The 17,198-nt window shown below is 40.6% G+C and overlaps 1 protein-coding gene across 4 annotated transcripts in view; it reads right to left on the minus strand.

The window, feature by feature from the left end:
- HSPE1 (heat shock protein family E (Hsp10) member 1) overlaps positions 1–17,189 on the minus strand; it is a 39,731-nt gene extending 22,542 nt beyond the window's left edge. Inside the window, exons 1-4 of one of the 4 annotated variants that reach the window (XM_067741125.1) lie at positions 17,056–17,189; positions 16,297–16,461; positions 15,261–15,350; positions 15,016–15,181 (exon numbers count right to left, since the gene is read on the minus strand). In XM_067741125.1, coding sequence (XP_067597226.1) covers positions 15,131–15,181; positions 15,261–15,350; positions 16,297–16,461; positions 17,056–17,058 — 309 coding nt within the window. In that variant the 5' untranslated portion in view covers positions 17,059–17,189 and the 3' untranslated portion in view covers positions 15,016–15,130. Of the gene's footprint in view, positions 1–3,399; positions 3,557–15,015; positions 15,182–15,260; positions 15,351–16,296; positions 16,462–17,055 lie in introns of those variants that run through there. The other 3 variants (XM_067741126.1, XM_067741123.1, XM_067741124.1) reach the window with 3 other exon arrangements.
- Between the last annotated feature and the right edge of the window lie 9 nt (positions 17,190–17,198).

The following is a 17,198-nucleotide window of genomic DNA, read 5'->3' on the forward strand; positions in this document are numbered from 1 at the left end:
ATTTCAATTCTTAATAAAGATCCGAAGTTATACCAAAGAAAAGCCCTCATACGGTAAACAATGTGATTATTAGTGAATAAGTTAAAGGAATTTTATTCAATGTTTTAAATGAACACCAAGATTTTATTTAATTGAACTATAAGTTATACTTTTTTCAGTCACAAATCCCTCAAATATGGCTCCCATAAACCTCTCATGTATTACTTAATTGATAAGCCTATCACTTTTTTGTTTGACAGTTAAATATTTTTCTAAATGTTATACTGAAAAAAAACAATCTCCAGGCAGTAAAAAACTGAATCAGTTTTTACCCAAAGAGAATAGCTAGAGTTAGTAGTAGTTACTACTCCATAAATATTATTTAAGACAGATATTATAAATTATAATTCCAATTCCAAATGGTGTTTTAAATTTCTAAATCAAAATATGAGCTCCATCAAAAAGCAGTCATCTAAACAGAACAACCTTCTCTTAAGGGGAATATTTCTGTGGATCACTTTGCACTGGTTCTGAATTTCTCTATAGATAGTTCAGTTCATAGACATTCCCCTAAGTGGTTAAGAACCTTTCCATTTGACTGCTGAAATATATCCCTTGTAGGTGCGCATTGTCCAACGCATTGTAGGTACTCAATAAATGTCTGAGAAAAGGTAGTAGTAAACCAACAATCCATAACCCTGTATCGATCAACATGGATTAAGTCTCCAAAGGCCATGAGCAAAAATTGGAGCAAGCTGCAGAATACAGTGCATGATACCACATAAATAAAAGTTTAAGAAAGTGCAAAACATACTTATGAATATAATGCATATATAATAAAAGTATAAAGGAAAAAAAAGGAATGATAATCACCATTACTGGCTGGGAGTGGGCAGAAGACAGAATATCACAATACAGAGGGATTTAACTATATTAGTAATGTCCTAGTTCTTAGAGTAGGTGATGGGTATGGTACACCTTTTTAAGTGTCTTAAGCATTTCATATCTTTTTTTAAATAGTTGCCTTATCTGAATGAAAATGAACTTTATTTTAAAATGTCAAGAAATAAAAACAACTTTCTGGAAATTGTTCTAGGATGTCTTTTCCTAGACATCATCTACGTATCACCAGAAAGTAGTTTTTAAATTCTTCCTTTCTGATTTGTAGTGAAAACTGTTTCTATCAATACGTTTTGCCTATTCTTTCGTTTAAAAAAAAAGAAAAGATAGTTTGTAGAATATTTTGTTTTTAAAATATTAGAAAACACATATAGTGGTACACAGAAAAGATGTAAAAAAGTTAATTGGAAATTAAATGCTTTGCCTCATCATAACTGTGATATACTTTAAACACTTAAAAGAGGAGCCAAGGGACTTCCCTGGTGGCACACTGGTTAAGACTCCACGCTTCCAGTGCAGGGGGCCTGGGTTCAATCCCTGGTCAGGGAACTAGATCCCACATGCATGCCGTAACTAAGAATTCACATGCCACAACTAAGGAGCCAGCGAGCCGCAACTAAGGAGCTTGCCTGCCACAACTAACACCTGGCACAACCAAATAAATAAATAAATATTCTAAAAAAACCCCAAAAAACAGGAGACAAAAATCCAGCCTAATGAACATTCTCATCTAATTCAGTTAAACGTTTACTGAAAACCAACTTTGTGCTTATAACCCAATCTAACCAATTAAAAAAAAAAAGGAGGAAGATACTCTACCTACTCTATTATAGTTCTAAATAAATCATTTTAGAATAGACCCCTTTCACTGAAGGAAATCAGTGTGATAGACACGGGATATGACAGAATGCTGCTTAAATAGTCCTTTTTTTAAAAAATCTTAACCTTTTCTAATACATTTTATTTAACAACTTTGATCTATGACCATCTGGAAAAAAGCAAAGGAGTTTTCTTATAGGTGACTTACTCATAACAACACAGCAAACAGGTGTGTTACAATATTGAGTTAAAATCTATGATTCTCTAACCTTTCAAAATTAAGAACTTCTGAATAAGTAAAAATGGATGATTCTCAGAATGTGAGTACAAAAGTCCATTTCTGAATTTAAAAACATAAAAGTTGATCACTTAAAAGAATCAGAAATAATGCTGCCACAGAAAAAGAATTAAAGGTATCTGAGAAAAGATCATTTATAAAGAAAGAAAGTTTAGAAACAGTAAAAGCATAAATAATATATAAATTCCATGTAGTATGACCACAAAATTGCCAGTAGAACTGACACATGTGACTTTATAAAAAAAGGCTTCCCAACTAAACTCTAAAATTCAGTACTAGAAGCAACTTGTTAAAAAGAAAAGGTCACTAATGAACTAAGAATCGAATCTGGAGACTGGGCAACCTTGAGCAAATGCAGTCTAATCTCTGGGCTTCAGTTTCCTTTTCCGTAACATGCATCTAGGAAGCTGTCTGGATCTAAAAGTTCCCTTTGAAAGAACTCCCCTTCCAAAATTCTGTGCAAGATATTAAAATGTATTCTCTAGCATACTGTCATAGCTCTACGGTTGTTTCTGGTTTCCTCCCCCTCCGTCTCTTTTTCTTTAAAATTACATTTTTAACACATCTCTTCCGATTTTGGAGTCTGTACTCAATCGCAAGGCATTTTACCTGGCAGATTAATCAGATGAGGTCTACTTGATTTTTTTAAGAATGTGAAGCATCCCGTCTTTGGCAAATCGCAAGAATCAATACTGAAATAAGCACCAATTCACCCCAAGTACTACCCTACTAAAAGGTGATAAAATTATAATAAGTTCATTCCCTATGCTTCACATATAGTAACAAGGAAATTCACAAGGAATGGCATCTAACAAGTCCCAGCCTGATGATGAAAACTTGCTGGACCAGAGAACAGCTACGGAAAGAAGTGGTCAATGGCAAACAGCAGGAGGAGGAGGATAAAGTAAATTATCGACTCCCGGATCCGGCTAGACAAGCTGGATGGCAGAAGTCGGGCACGTCACAGGCCAGGTAGGAAATGGAAACCAGGACGAGGTAGGCTGTTGTTTACCCCTCCCACCCTGGCAGCCCCGACCCTCACGGAACCCCGGGGGTCTCCACCCGGCCGGCCGCGCCCCTCCCCGAAGCTGGTCACTGGGGATCAGGGGAGAAGCGAGGACAAGCAGTCACTGCTGACAGGCTCCCAGTCCCGGGCCTCGGCGGCCCCCACGCGCCCCTCACGCCCACCGTCCAATCGGAGCTCCGCAGGCCTCGCGGGCCGCCGCCGCCTCAGCCAAACCGAGGGGCTGAGGCTCCGGAAGAGCAGGCCGGGCACCAGTGCCCCTGCCCGCCCGCCTGTCGCCGCGGCCCAACCTCCTCGCAGAAGCATCCACCTTCCAGGTGCGGCGCAGCTCGGCACCAAAAGTCCCCTCTCCCCTCCACCAGAGGTGCAGAGATAGTACCTGGGCCTTGGTGCCCGGCCTGTTCCGCCTCAGCACTGCCGTCCCCTCCGCCATGACCATAGTGCCAGAGTCTGGGCGGCTGGAGTCGGTACCCGGATGTAGGGGACGGCTGCCTGCGCGGGGGGCGGGGCGGAGCGGCGCTCTAGGTCCGGGAGAGGGGGAGGGGCGACGGCTGACGGCACAGCCGCAGCCTGCGCGGGGCAGGTTGGGAGGAACCCGAGGAGGCCGGGAAAGGACCGGCGGGCGGAGGGAGGGGCACTGGAGAAGGAATATCCGACGACTCAATGGCGGCAATGTGGCGGGAGGCAAAGACCACGCCGCGGAGGCCGGGAGTGGCTGCGAGGGAGTTCGCAGGCCAAAGCAGAGAGCCGCTGCGGGAATGCGCAAGTTCGGCGTAACGCGTTGGTGCATCTTCTTGGGCTTAACTTTAACGTTGGTTAACGTTGGAAAGACAGAGTTTGCACGATGGCGACCGTTTCAGTAAACTCTTGTGCGAGCAAATACCTAGAGAAGCGTAATTTTGTCCCGAAATCTGCCTAGGCGTGCAAAGTGGGAAACAGGCCAGCAGTCTGGGAGAATTCCACAGACCCGGCATGAAATCGACCCAATTTCAAATCAGACTCGGGCTTAAGAGTGTGAAATGATACTTCCGCTATCCACTAACTTCAAAACCAAGGGCTTTTCAGTATCAAGTTTGTTTGTGTTGATAAGAGACCCAGATGCCAATTATCTGAGATAGAGTGGACATCTGGTATTGTGTGTCAAGCAAACAAAATTAGCTTGTAAATTTTGCAAGTCAGAAGCAGGAGGAGAAAATGAATGCCCCTTGATAGACAGTGGGAGTTGTGCATCTTACAGGATTTCAGATTTTCTTTGTTGCAAGTTTTAAGTGTTCTCTTAAGTCATGAAATCACAGTAGCATTGGCAAACTTTTTTTTTGTTCCTGCTTGGAAACCTTAAATCTTTGATTTGGGATGAGGGAGGCTATAGGTTACCAGATGCGAAGATCGTTAAAAGAGTAAACAGTGTATATACAGTAGGGTGATTTCCAAGAGAGGAAAACATCAGGTATCCCATCAAGTACACATAAAGGTGTATTGAGAATGCTGAGAGATGTAGCAGAGGCTCCAAAGATGGAAGGGAGGAGTGGAGGACAGGTTGGTTAAAATGAGTGAGTGCAAAGCTGAATAACTCATGACTTGGAATTTTGTTCAAAAGCATTTAACAACGGGAAGTCTGTTTGCCTTGGAGTAAGATTCTTTCTATCGGGAAGATGTAGAGACTGGTAACTTTTTTTTTTTTTTTTGGCCTGCGTTTGGTCTTCATTGCTGTGCGCGGGCTTTCTCTAGTTGCAGCGAGCAGAGGCTACTCTTTGTTGTGGTGCGCTGGCTTCTCATTGCAGTGGCTTTTCTTGTTGCGGAGCACAGGCTCTGGGTGCGCGGGCTTAAGTAGTTGTGGCACCCGGGCTCAGTATTTGTGGCTCGCAGGCTCTAGAGCGCAGGCTCAGTAGTTGTGGTGCACGGGCTTAGTTGCTCCGCGGCATGTGGGATCTTCCCGGACCAGGGCTTGAACCCGTGTCCCCAGCATTGGCAGGAGGATTCTTTTTTTGTTTGTTTGTTTTGGGGTACGCGGGCCTCTCCCTGCTGCGGCCTCTCCCACTGCGGAGCACAGGCTCCGGACGCGCAGGCTCAGTGGCCATGGCTCACGGGCCCAGCCGCACCGCGGCACGTGAGATCCTCGCGGACCGGGGCACGAACCAGTGCCCCCCTGCATCGGCAGGCGGACTCTCAACCACTGCGCCACCAGGGAAGCTCAGGAGGATTCTTAACCACTGCGCCACCAGGGAAGCCCCAAGACTGGTAACTTTTCAAGAGCAAGGACAATTCCATCACTACCTCATAGACAGCAAAAAATTTATTCATTCAACGAGTATTTATTAAGCCCCAGTACGTGTTTGGCACTGAGGTAAAAGTATGAAAAGGCGGCATCCTTAACCATAAGTTGCCTAGAGTCTAGCAATGGAGACAGCCGTGCAAATCACCAATTCTCTTACTAAATATAGTGAGGATCTAAGGCAAGCGGCACCTAAATACTGCCTCCCTAAGAGAGATAAGGGTGGGTCTGTAGAGAGCAGAGTCTTAGGTCTGGACAACCTCGCCTCATTTACTCCAAGGATTCAGTTAACATTTCCCAGATTGTGTGGTAGTCCCCGAGCTGTAAATATCAGTTACCTATAGTTGAAGGGGCTCATCTTAATGTTCTCTTAAGTCCAGATTTAATAATACTTAAGTAATACTGTTTCAGCCCATCTGAAAAGAACAAAAGAAAAAGTGAATAAGTAGATGTTAAATTAAGGAACAAAATACGTATTCATCTCTTTGAAAAGTCTAATCAAGTTACATTGTGATGTCAATTCTGGCCTTGTTCACAGGAAGAACCTTTTTCTTTAAGGCTGAAATGTTTCTAGCTCATAACCTTCACATTTTAATTCCTCTATCAGTCTGCAGATTATGACCTCCAAGCAAAAAGTTTTATAACCATGATTAATTTAGGGGATGGGGGAAGAAGAAGAAGAAAAAAAAGCATGATCAGTACCATAACAGTTACATGTAATAATGGGTTACTTGAATATTTTGGTTAAAGAAGGAGTAGTCTTTTTAAAGGCAATATGGACAAATGAAAATAACTTTAGACTGAGATTCAAGAAATCTAAATTCTCTTGCTTGTTGACTGTAAGACTTTGAAAAATATCAAATAAAAGGGTTGGGTTTTTTCTTTTTTTTTGGTAATGAAACTAGTGCACAGCAGTTCTTTCCTTCTGCCTCATAGAGTATGAAAGTATAAAAGTAAATACTCCTGGAAGTCTCTTAAAGTTTTAGAAGAAAATATTTTGTAAATCCAAAGAATCATAAGTAATTTCAAAACCATCTATCCAATACGAAATTCTCTTTGGGGAATTTTAAAATCCAAGTAAAATAGTGAGTGCCCATTGTGTGTAAGGCACTGAGCAAGTGCTAAGAAACATGAATAAGATGTATAATCTATCCTCAAAAAGCTTAAAAATGAATGGGAAAGGAGGATATGTAAATTACTATACTACAAAGCAATATGTCTTAAGTGGTAAGCAGCCCCTGATGGTTGCCTACTTGCTATCCGTACCCGTTCACTCATGTTCTTTGCAAACAGACTTTGATCTTGCTCAGTATCCATCTCTCCGAATTTGAGCAGAGAAAGGTAAACCCATCTCTAGCTGCGGGATAAATCCTCATTGGACTAAGCCAATGTTTAGTTAAAGGGTGAGCATGTGACTCCATTTTAGCCTGAAGAGATATGAAAAGATATCTGATGAAGCATTTTAGGGAAGGGTTTTCTTAATCTTGACGAGATAATAAAAGAGATGGTCCCTTTTTTCTGCCAGTGAACCTTGTTAAGTCTGAGGCTGCATCAACCGTCTTGGCTTGAAGGAAGCCAGCCTAAGAGCAAAGCTGATGCAGTGAATGATGCATGAAGTAGTTATAATGTGCTATAAAGTAACATTTATCTGTGGAGTTGCAGGAGATTTCATTGTGGACCAAGTAAAGGTGAAGCAGCAGTGAAGTATGGAGATGTATGTTCATAGCTGAACAAATTAGTTGTATATGTAGCTTTATACATTTTCAATGTATTATTTGAAAATTAATTTCTCTTTATAAAAATCGTTATAGACAAAATTTTTTTAATTTATAAAGTTCAAGCTTAGACAACTTTGACTACAAATGAGTGAGAGACTGAACTCCCACTGCACTTCATTTTTCTCTCTAGAATATTTGACCAATTAGTGATTGTGGTAGCCAGATGCCAAGATGGCCCCCAGTGATTATTATCTCTTGGTATTTACACCTTTGTGTGGTTCTCTCTCACGCTGAATAGGGCTGACCTGTTTAACCAATAGATTCTGTGAAAATGATGTTGTGTGGCTCCTGATGTTAGGTGATAAAAGACATTGTGCCTTGCTCTCTTAGCTCACCTGCCCTGGGTGAGAAAGCTGTCATGTGTGAGGACCCTCAAGTAGCCTATGAGGGATCTGCATGGTGTGGAACTGAAGCTCCCACCAAAAGCAAGCATCGACTTGCCAGTATAAGTGACCATCTTGGAAGTATAACTTCCAGCTCCAGTCAAACCTTTGGATGATGGCAGCCTCATGAAAGACCCAAACTAGGACCACCCAAATAAGCTGCTTCCAAATTTCTGACATACAGATACTGTGTGAGATGTTCATTGTTGTTTTAAGCCACTAAGTTTGGGGTGATTTGTTATGCAGCAATAGATATCTAATACAGTAGTTCCTGAATTTTCAGGAAGATGTGATCAGAAGAGACAAGTCACAACAGACTGTTATCATTTCCTCTTTTTAACAGGGGAACTCATGTCTTTCATGAAGTTAATGGCATTTTCTACCTTTCTTTTCTTTTTTTTTCTTAATACTTACTTATGCATTTATTTGGCTGCACTGGGTCTTAGTTGCTGTGTGCAGGATCTTTAGTTGCAGCATGCGAACTCTTAGTTGTGGCATGTGGGATCTAGTCCCCTGACCAGGGATCGAACCTGGACCCCTGCATTGGTAGCACGGAGTCTTAGCCACTGGACCACCAGGGAAGTCCCTACCTTTATTTTCTAGATGACAGCAATCTCTGTCTAAAATTATGCTATTACTTTAGTTGTTTACTTCTGCCTCCCCCATTTTATTCATCCCTGTATCTCCAGTGCCTAAGACAGTGCCTGACACATGTTCAAAAAACAATGAATTACTTAAAAATACTATAATAAACTGACCTTTTGAAATGACAAGCCAGATAAGTGAGTACCCATTGATGTTTTTTCCAAGTCAAGTCTGCAGGCTAAATGAGACTGAAAGAGCATTTTGTAAGAGTTTGGCTAAATTTTAACATGTCTTAAAGAACTAGGCTTAATCTGTAAGAAGAAAGAGGGTTTGGATCCATTCCTTATCTCTTATAACAGGAAAATCTCCATAGAAGCCAAGATTGAAAAAAAAAACACCCATAAACTATAAAACAAAAAACTATAAAAATACCTAAAGAAACCAATGCAAGAGACTTATATCGGAGAAGACTTTTCAGAGTTTGAAATAATAACCAGAAGCTATAATGGAAAACATTTATTCAACTATACCAAAATGACTTCCTGCAAATTCAAAGCATAAACAAAATCAAAGCCAAATTGATAAACTGGAGGAAAAAAAATTTGTCACAAAGAAACAATTCCCCTGATAGATAAAGATATCAAATCATAAAAGGCCAGTCACCCAGTAGAAAAATGAGCAGAAGATATTAACCGTCAATAGGGACTGTCAGTTAACAGTAAAGGAAATAGAGATGGCTCTTAAACACATGAGATCCTCACCATCATTCATAATGATAAATTAAAATTATCAGTTTGGCAAAACATAAACTTTATAACATCCTGTATTATTGAGAGTGGGGAGAAATCAGCAGTCTCATACATTGCTGGTAGGACTATTAATTGATAGAACTTCTGTGAAGGGCAACTTGAAGGGGTGTGTGTGTGTGTGTGTACATATATATGATTAAAGTCCACATACCCTTTGACATAGCAATTACATGCCTAGCAATTTATCTTACAGATATGAAATTTATGCAGAAATTTTATTTTTTGCGGAACTGTTTCTAATAGCATAAGTTTAGAATTTAAATGTCCATCAATAGGAAATGCTTAAATAAATTTTGGTCCATCCAAATAATGAAATATCATATAGCTATAAAGAAAATGAAACTTTTATGTACTTTATAGACCAAAGACAAATTGTTAATACAGAAAAAAACAAGGTGCCAAATGGTGTGTATGGAATATTTTATTTTTCAAAAGGAAAATGAATGTATATGTATATATATATTTCATATGCACAAGATACATATGTTTATACACACACATATACATATGTATACATAAAACACCCCTGACAGGAAGAATATAAACTGTAACACTAGTGCTTCCAGGAATGGAACTTTGTGGCTAGGGCACAGGGATGGGAAGGACTCTTACATGCATATTATCTAGTTTAAAAAAAATTAAGGAAAAAAAAATAACAGGCTTGGGCTTCCCTGGTGGCGCAGTGGTTGAGAGTCCGCCTGCTGATGCAGGGGACACGGGTTCGTGCCCCGGTCCGGGAAGATCCCACGTGCCGCGGAGTGGCTGGGCCCGTGGGCCATGGCCGCTGAGCCTGCGCGTCCGGAGCCTGTGCTCCGCAACGGGAGAGGCCACAACAGTGACAGGCCCGCGTACCGCAAAAAACAAAACAAAAACAAAAACAAAACAAAACAAAAAATAACAGGCTTGACTCAAAATGTTAAGGGACATCTTGTGCCCTCCTTTTACAGTTAATTCTTAAACTAAGAGGGGTTAGATGATTTGTCAAATGTCACTTAACTAGTATGTAAGTAACACGGGATCCAGAGCCTAGGTTTTAATGAGCTCTCTCATACAGATTGCTTAAGGGTAAAGAAAACATTTAAATAGTCTTCACATAAATAAATAAAAAGCTCAAAACTCCATTTCTGTGTGGGTGCAGAGAAAACAGCAATTAGCTTTCTGGATGAGGCATGTCTTAGTATCATGCTGGAGAACAATCTGGCAGTCCTTGCTGAGAAGCTTAAAAATGCTCACAGCTAGGTAAGTATTGTTGAGAGTAAATTGCTGTATCAGATATCAAACTTAAATATAACAGTTTATATTTATATTGAAAACACTGTGATGGAAAAGAGAGATCAATGAAACAGACTATCAAATCCAGGAATATTATTTAAAAGTTTAATGTATGATAAAGGTCACATTTCAAATTTGGGGGCAGGGGAGTGGTGGTGGGGAAGAATGGATAATGCAATAAAGTTGAGACAAGATAATCATTGGTTAAAAAAAAAGTCAGACACATATACTATACACTAAAATTATGGATCAATTAATTACTTACATTTCCAAAAGAAAAATGTACTAGAAGAATGAGATTTGACTAGCTAGAAACAAAACTGCACATCAAATTAGGAAACAAATGTGACAAGTTCACACCTCTGTTATATAAAACCTTATGATCCATGTTGGTGGGAAAGCGGAATGGTGTGGCCACTATGGGAAACGGTGTAGAGGATCCTCAAAAAGTTAAAAATAGAACTACCCTACTTCTATTCAGGAATCCCACTTCTGAGTATTTATCTAAAAGAACTGAAATCAGAATCTCAAAGAGATATTAGCACTTCCATGTTAACTGTAGCACTATTTACAACAGCCAAGATGTGGAAGCCTAAATGTTCATCTGCTGGATGAATGAATAGAGAAAATGTAGTATACACATATATTGGAATACTATTCAGCCTTAAAGAAGAAGGCAATTCTGCAACATTTGACAACATGGAATGAACCTTGAGGACATTAAGCTAAGTCAAATAAGCCAATCATAGAAGGACAAAATACTGCATTCCACTTACATGAAGTATCTAAAATAGTCAAACTCATATAAGCAGAGAGTAGAATGGTGGTTGCCAGGGACTAGGGGGCGGGGAAAATGGGGAGTTGCTAATCAACAGGCATAAAGTTTCAGTTAAGTAAGATGCAAAAGTTCTAGAGATCGACTGTACAACATTGTGCCTATAGTTAACAATATTATGATGTACACTTAAAAATCTGTTAAGAAGGTATATCTCATGCTAAGTGTTCTTACCACAATAAAAATGAAAAAAAACTTTGTAATCCCGATTTTTAAAAATAAGAACTTTTTGTAAAGCATACAGTTTCTGGAGCAATAGAGGAAAAAAATCATAATCTTGATAATGGTAATACTTTCACAACAGAATACCTCCCTGGTAACTTTAATTTTATTCTCAATTTTTCATTTGTTTTTGTATAGAATTGTGGAAGGCAGACTTTGAAGTCAGACAAACCTGAGTTCAATTCCAGCCTATGACTTAAAATATATTTCACCTTGAGCAAGTTACTCTACCTCTCTCTGCATCCTTCACCTATGAGGCAAAGAACATCTGCCTCACAGAGTTGCTATGATTATACAGGTAAGCAAGATTATATGTTAAGTGCCTAGAACAGTGCCTGGCAAGAGGTAAAAAATGGTAATGTTATGAAAACTCCAGTCAGAATTTTACCTACTTTACCGTTCTCCTTACAATTGATATTTTCCTGTTGAACAAAAGGTAAATGACAGCATGCTTTTTTTTTTTTAATTTGTTTTTGGCTGCGTTGGGTCTTCATTGCTGCGCCCAGGCTTTCTCTGGTTGTGGCGAGTGAGGGTTGCTCTTCGTTGCAGTGTGTGGGATTCTCATTGCGGTGGCTTCTCTTGTTGCGGAGCATGGGCTGTAGGCATGCGGGCTTTGGTAGTTGTGGCACATGGGCTCAGTAGTTGTGGCACGCAGCCTCTAGAGCGCAGGCTCAGTAGTTGTGGCGCACGGGCTTAGTTTCTCCACGGCATGTGGGATCTTCCCGGACCAGGGATCTAACCCGTGTTCCCTGCATTGGCAGGTGGATTCTTAACCACTGAGCCACCAGGGAAGTCCCAACATGCTTTTCTAAAACACATGGGTCCACGTCCCCAATACCCATATTTTTGGCCCAAATTTCTCATGCCAAAATCCTTTTCCCTATTAATTCCCAATATAATCTCACAATCTAAAGTTATTTCTTTAGCAGTTCTGCTAGACGAGGACAATTTCCGTGGTACAAAAAGAATTTTCCCGTCCTTCTGGTTTAGTAGGTTATGGAAGGAGCCCTGAAAATTTAAGTATAGCAGGTAACTCGAAGGATGAACCAAGGTTTGGAAACTCATCTTAGATCTCAAAACTTATTTGCTTGGGTCTTGGGGAAAAAAATCAGTAATAATGGGGAAACCATAGCCTTTGACTGGATTCCTAATTGCAATTTACCAGCTACATGGCCTTGAACAAGTTTCCTCTTCCCCTCCGTCAGTTTTCTCATTGGTAAATCAGAGGGAAATATGTGCTTACAAGGTTATGACCTCCAAAGCCTATTAGCTGTGCCTGCGGCACAGCAGGAAATTGATGAGCCACTTGGGTTCTGTAAAAATAGATTCTTTTTATTTGTTTATTTATGGCTGCGTTGAGTCTTCATTGCTTCACATGGGCTCTTCTCTGGTTGTGGTGAGCGGGGGCTACTCTTCGTTGTGGTGCGTGGGCTTCTCATTGCAGTGGCTTCTCATTGTGGAGCATGGACTCTAGGCGCGCGGGCTTCGGTAATTATGGCACGCAGGCTCAGTAGTTGTGGTGCACAGGCTTAGTTGCTCCGTGGCATGTGGGATCTTCCTAGACCAGGGCTCGAACCTGTGTCCCCTACACTGGCAGGTGGATTCTTTTTTTTTTTAACTTTTTTAAAATTTATTTTTTTAAAAAATAATTTTTAAAATTTATTTTTTTAAAAATTTATTTTTTACACAGGTTATCTATTTTATACATATTAGTGTACATATGTCAATCCCAATCTCCCAATTCATCCCATTGCCCACCCCCACTTTCCCCCCTTGGTGTCCATACATTTGTTCTCTACATCTGCGTCTCTATTTCTGCCTTGCAGACCGGTTCATCTGTACCATTTTTCTAGATTCCACATATATGCGTTAATACACGGTATTTGGTTTTGAATTATTTCACTCTGTATGACAGTCTCTAGGTCCACCACGTCTCAACAAATGACCCAATTTTGTTCCTTTTTATGGCTAATATTCTATTGTATATACATACCACATCTTCTTTATCCATTTGTCTGTCGATGGGCATTTCGGTTGCTTCCATGACCTGGCTATTGTAAATAGTGCTGCAATGAACATTGGGGTGCATGTGTCTTTTTTGAATTATGGTTTTCTCTGGGTATATGCCCAGTAGTGGGATTGCTGGGTCATATGGTAACTGTATTTTTAGTTTTTAAGGAAAGTAGGCGGATTCTTAACCACTGTGCCACCAGGAAAGACCAAGAGTTTCTAATCTTTTTACCCAAATATGACAAAAGCCTTATATACCAAATGGCACTAACGCATACATTAATGTAAATACACATACGTAATATTTTACTGATGGGGACGTGATCAAAAGTTGAGACCATTATTCCATGTCACTTAAAACTTCATCTAGACTTTGATTACACAAGAAAAACATGCAACACAACTTTTAAAAGACATGATCATAGACTAGTTTATAAGCAACCAAAACTAGGCAACAAATTTGACTGCAAGGCAGAAAGAGCTGGTAGCTGAGAGGCAGACATGTTTAGGGGTTGGTAATCAACTTCGTTGTAGGATTGTTTGGGTTCAAATCTTAATTCTCCCTGGCTGCTATAGCTAAATCAAGCTATTTATCCAGTTCTGTCAGTTTCCCATTTGTTAAACTCAATAAATTGTATACTAGATACTTACCAATTGCCAGACACTTTTAGATAACCCCTCCCCTTTTCCATAGTCATTATCACCAGGACTGAAACGTGTATTAAGTACTTAGGATTGGCTGACAAAGTAGCAGAGGCCATAAAGGATGAAGTTTTAGACAGCATCTGAATGTGGACTACCTATGTCCAAATACTGGCTTTGCCACTTCCTACAGTGTCCCTGGTTATTACTTAACCCCTCTGTGCCCCACCTTACTTATCTGCAAGACACAAACAGTACCTGGCTCATATGCTGTTAAAAGATTAAACCATCCGCTATACGAAAGTACCTACAATGGAGGCCAGTACCTGGAAAATGCTTAAGAGTTAGCTATGGGGACTTCCCCTGTGGTGCAGTGGTTAAGAATCTGCCTGCCAGTGCAGGGGACATGAGTTTGAGCCCTGGTCCGGGAAGATCCCACATGCGGCAGAGCAAGTAAGCCCGTGTGCCTAGAGCCCGTGCTCCACAAGAGAAGCCACCACAAGGAGTAGCCCGCTCACCTCAACTAGAGAAAAGCCCGCACGCAGCAATGAAGAACCAATGCAGCCAAAGACAAAATAATTAAAACAAACAAAAAAAGGAGGCCATGGCCGCGGAGCCTGCGCGTCCGTAGCCTGTGCTCCGTGACGGTAGAGGCCGCAGCGATGAGAGGCCCGCATGCCGAAGGAAAAAAAAAAAAAGTTAGCTATGCCTGGCATATAGAAGGCACCCAGCCAGTGTGAGCTATTATACCCTACCTTCGAATTTTTGCTAAGTAAATTATGTAGTAGTGTTGTTTTAAAAACTGGAAGTGTTAAGTTTTTCAAAATATAACTTAAGAAATAAGACATGAGACTAGATTTCATAAACAAACTACACTGAAATGTTTGATATAAATGAGGTCAGAATGTTGCTATTTGTCTTTACCTTCTTAAAATGTTAAGTAAGTGTAAATCTATGGCTTTCTATCAGCATCAACTATATATGTAAAAAGCCAGCTTGAAAACTGAAAACCTGTTTCCCTGAATTCTCTGCAGGTTATTTCTAAAAAAAAAAAAAAAAAAAAAGCCCCATAAACTAAAAACCATCTTTAAATCACTAAATAAAGATAAACCATTCATTTATATACTTTTATTTGGGAATGTTTAAATCAATACAGAGAAACTAAATTTCAGAGACACTGAATATCATTAGTTTGGATATCATTACTTTATTATAAAAGAAACACGGGAATTATTTACATGATGAAAGATTTCAGAACTTCAGTGGCAGCTTCACGTGATGCCATTTCAATAGTGACTTATTTTAGTCGACGTATTTTCCAAGAATGTCACCATCTCTAAATAAGAAATAATCCTGCAAACAGAGAAACGGTTAGTTAGGAAAACTAACAGCAAATACTTAGCCTCTCCTTAATAATATGAAGTTTACACACCTTGTCATCTAGAACTACTTTGGTGCCTCCATATTCTGGGAGAAGAACTTTATCTCCAACTTTCACACTAACTGGTTGAATCTCTCCACCCTTAAGAAAATAAAGATGTTTATTAGTAAAGACATCTAGTTGACCAAATATTTACACTTTTATTAATCAACTGTGCTCATTCAAATCAAATGTTAAAAAAGGACTCTGTGGCCAAATGATATAATTTATACAACCATAGTTCTTCACTCAAACATATCACTGTAGAGTTACACTTTGAAATAATGCACATGCAGTAGCTTAAACTAAAACCTGATTTCAGTGTAAAGGTTCAAAGAGTTATACTGGAAAAACTAACTGTAAGCTTTTTGATCGTTAAATATTAACATAACCTCTCAAGTATACGAAGTAAACCAGTTTTTAAAACTACATGTACAATGGTCATGTTTAACTTCTTTCAACACACAAAAACTTGAGTCTTCTTTCTGACTTTGGAACATACACTTCTTTTGAGATTCAACTTCTGTTCCTCCAAAGCAGATTTGGGGAGAGGGATTGAGGCAGAGTGCCCAAAGCCTTCCTATTCCTAACTACAGGATAGCTCCTTGCTAGACCTTTCTTAGAGGCGAATGGAACAATGCAATTAACATATTTGACCCCCAAGGGCATTTATTGAGTATTCTAGTTGACACTTTCAGAGGTCTGAGGTCTAACCCTTAATTGGAGAATGACTACAATAGCCCAGCCAGCTCCTTTTATATGCTAACCAAGGCCGAAAGTGATTAAAAGGATTATGGCAATTTCAGTGTTAGAGGTTAGACCAAGAGTTCAAATTTATGCCGTCTGATTTTAATACTGTGGAACTCCCCATCATATAAAAGAAGAGATTTTTTTTTCAAAATCATTTTTGCTGAAAGATTAGGTGCGAAACCCACTAGGGACTGATCTTTAAAATAGCAAGCTACCTAAAAGGCTACTTTTAACAATAACCAGTGTTTCCCCCCCCCCCTTCACATAAAAAATTAGTTCCATTTCAGTCCCCATTTACCTTTCCTTTAGAGCCTGATCCAACAGCTACTACCGTTGCTTGCAATACTTTTCCTTGTGATTTTTCTGGAAGCATAATGCCTCCCTTGGTTACAGTTTCGGCTGCACTTCTTTCAACTAATACTCGGTCAAAGAGGGGAAGAAACTTTCTAAATGCCTGTCCTGCCTGTAGAGAGAAAAATGTTAGATTTGAAACAATGTATTCTGAACAGGCCACAAATGGCTTTCAAAGTTAACGACAAAACTCAGATTTTTTCATTCAAAGGAAACACCTCTGAACGTTCAGCTCTAAATTCCGAGTTTAATCCCATTTCCTATGTGTGTTAGGGATCACTGTTGCTCCTTTGGTCAGCAGCCAGACGAGCTTCCAGGACAACCTTAGTATCTCCCAAGGTCAAGTATTCTCCTTCGTCGGATTTTTCTGTAAATCGTCAGCAAACATTGAAGTCCCTCGGCCTGGAGCCGTGCTTTTTTCAAAGCGATTACACACCCACTAATGTCCCGCAAGAGACGTGGGTCGGCCACTGCGCGTGCGTCCGGATTCCCATCCCCTGACACACACGCTGCCTCACACGCGCGTGCAAAGAGCCCTCCGAAGTGGAAAGGGTCGGGGGGGGCCCTCGCCTCTCCAGGGTTCGGGCGGGCGCGGGTCTCTGAGTGGCCCCTACCCCTCCCTCCAGGCCCAAAGGGAATCGTCCGGACTCCCCGTGCGCCCCAGGCCAACCCGGGCCCGCCGGCCTCCAGCCCACGCGGGACTCACCATGACTCGGGTTGCAACACTTCGTACTCTCGCTCTCTGGCCGCCGCCGAAAGGAGAAATCCGCAGTCCGACCCCCCCTGCCACGTGAACTCGAAAAAAAGACCTCCTAGCGCGCAGGCGCGCTCGTCCTCGCCCCCGGCCCC

Source organism: Pseudorca crassidens, chromosome 6, assembly GCF_039906515.1.
Source record: "Pseudorca crassidens isolate mPseCra1 chromosome 6, mPseCra1.hap1, whole genome shotgun sequence".
Taxonomy (NCBI): domain Eukaryota; kingdom Metazoa; phylum Chordata; class Mammalia; order Artiodactyla; family Delphinidae; genus Pseudorca; species Pseudorca crassidens.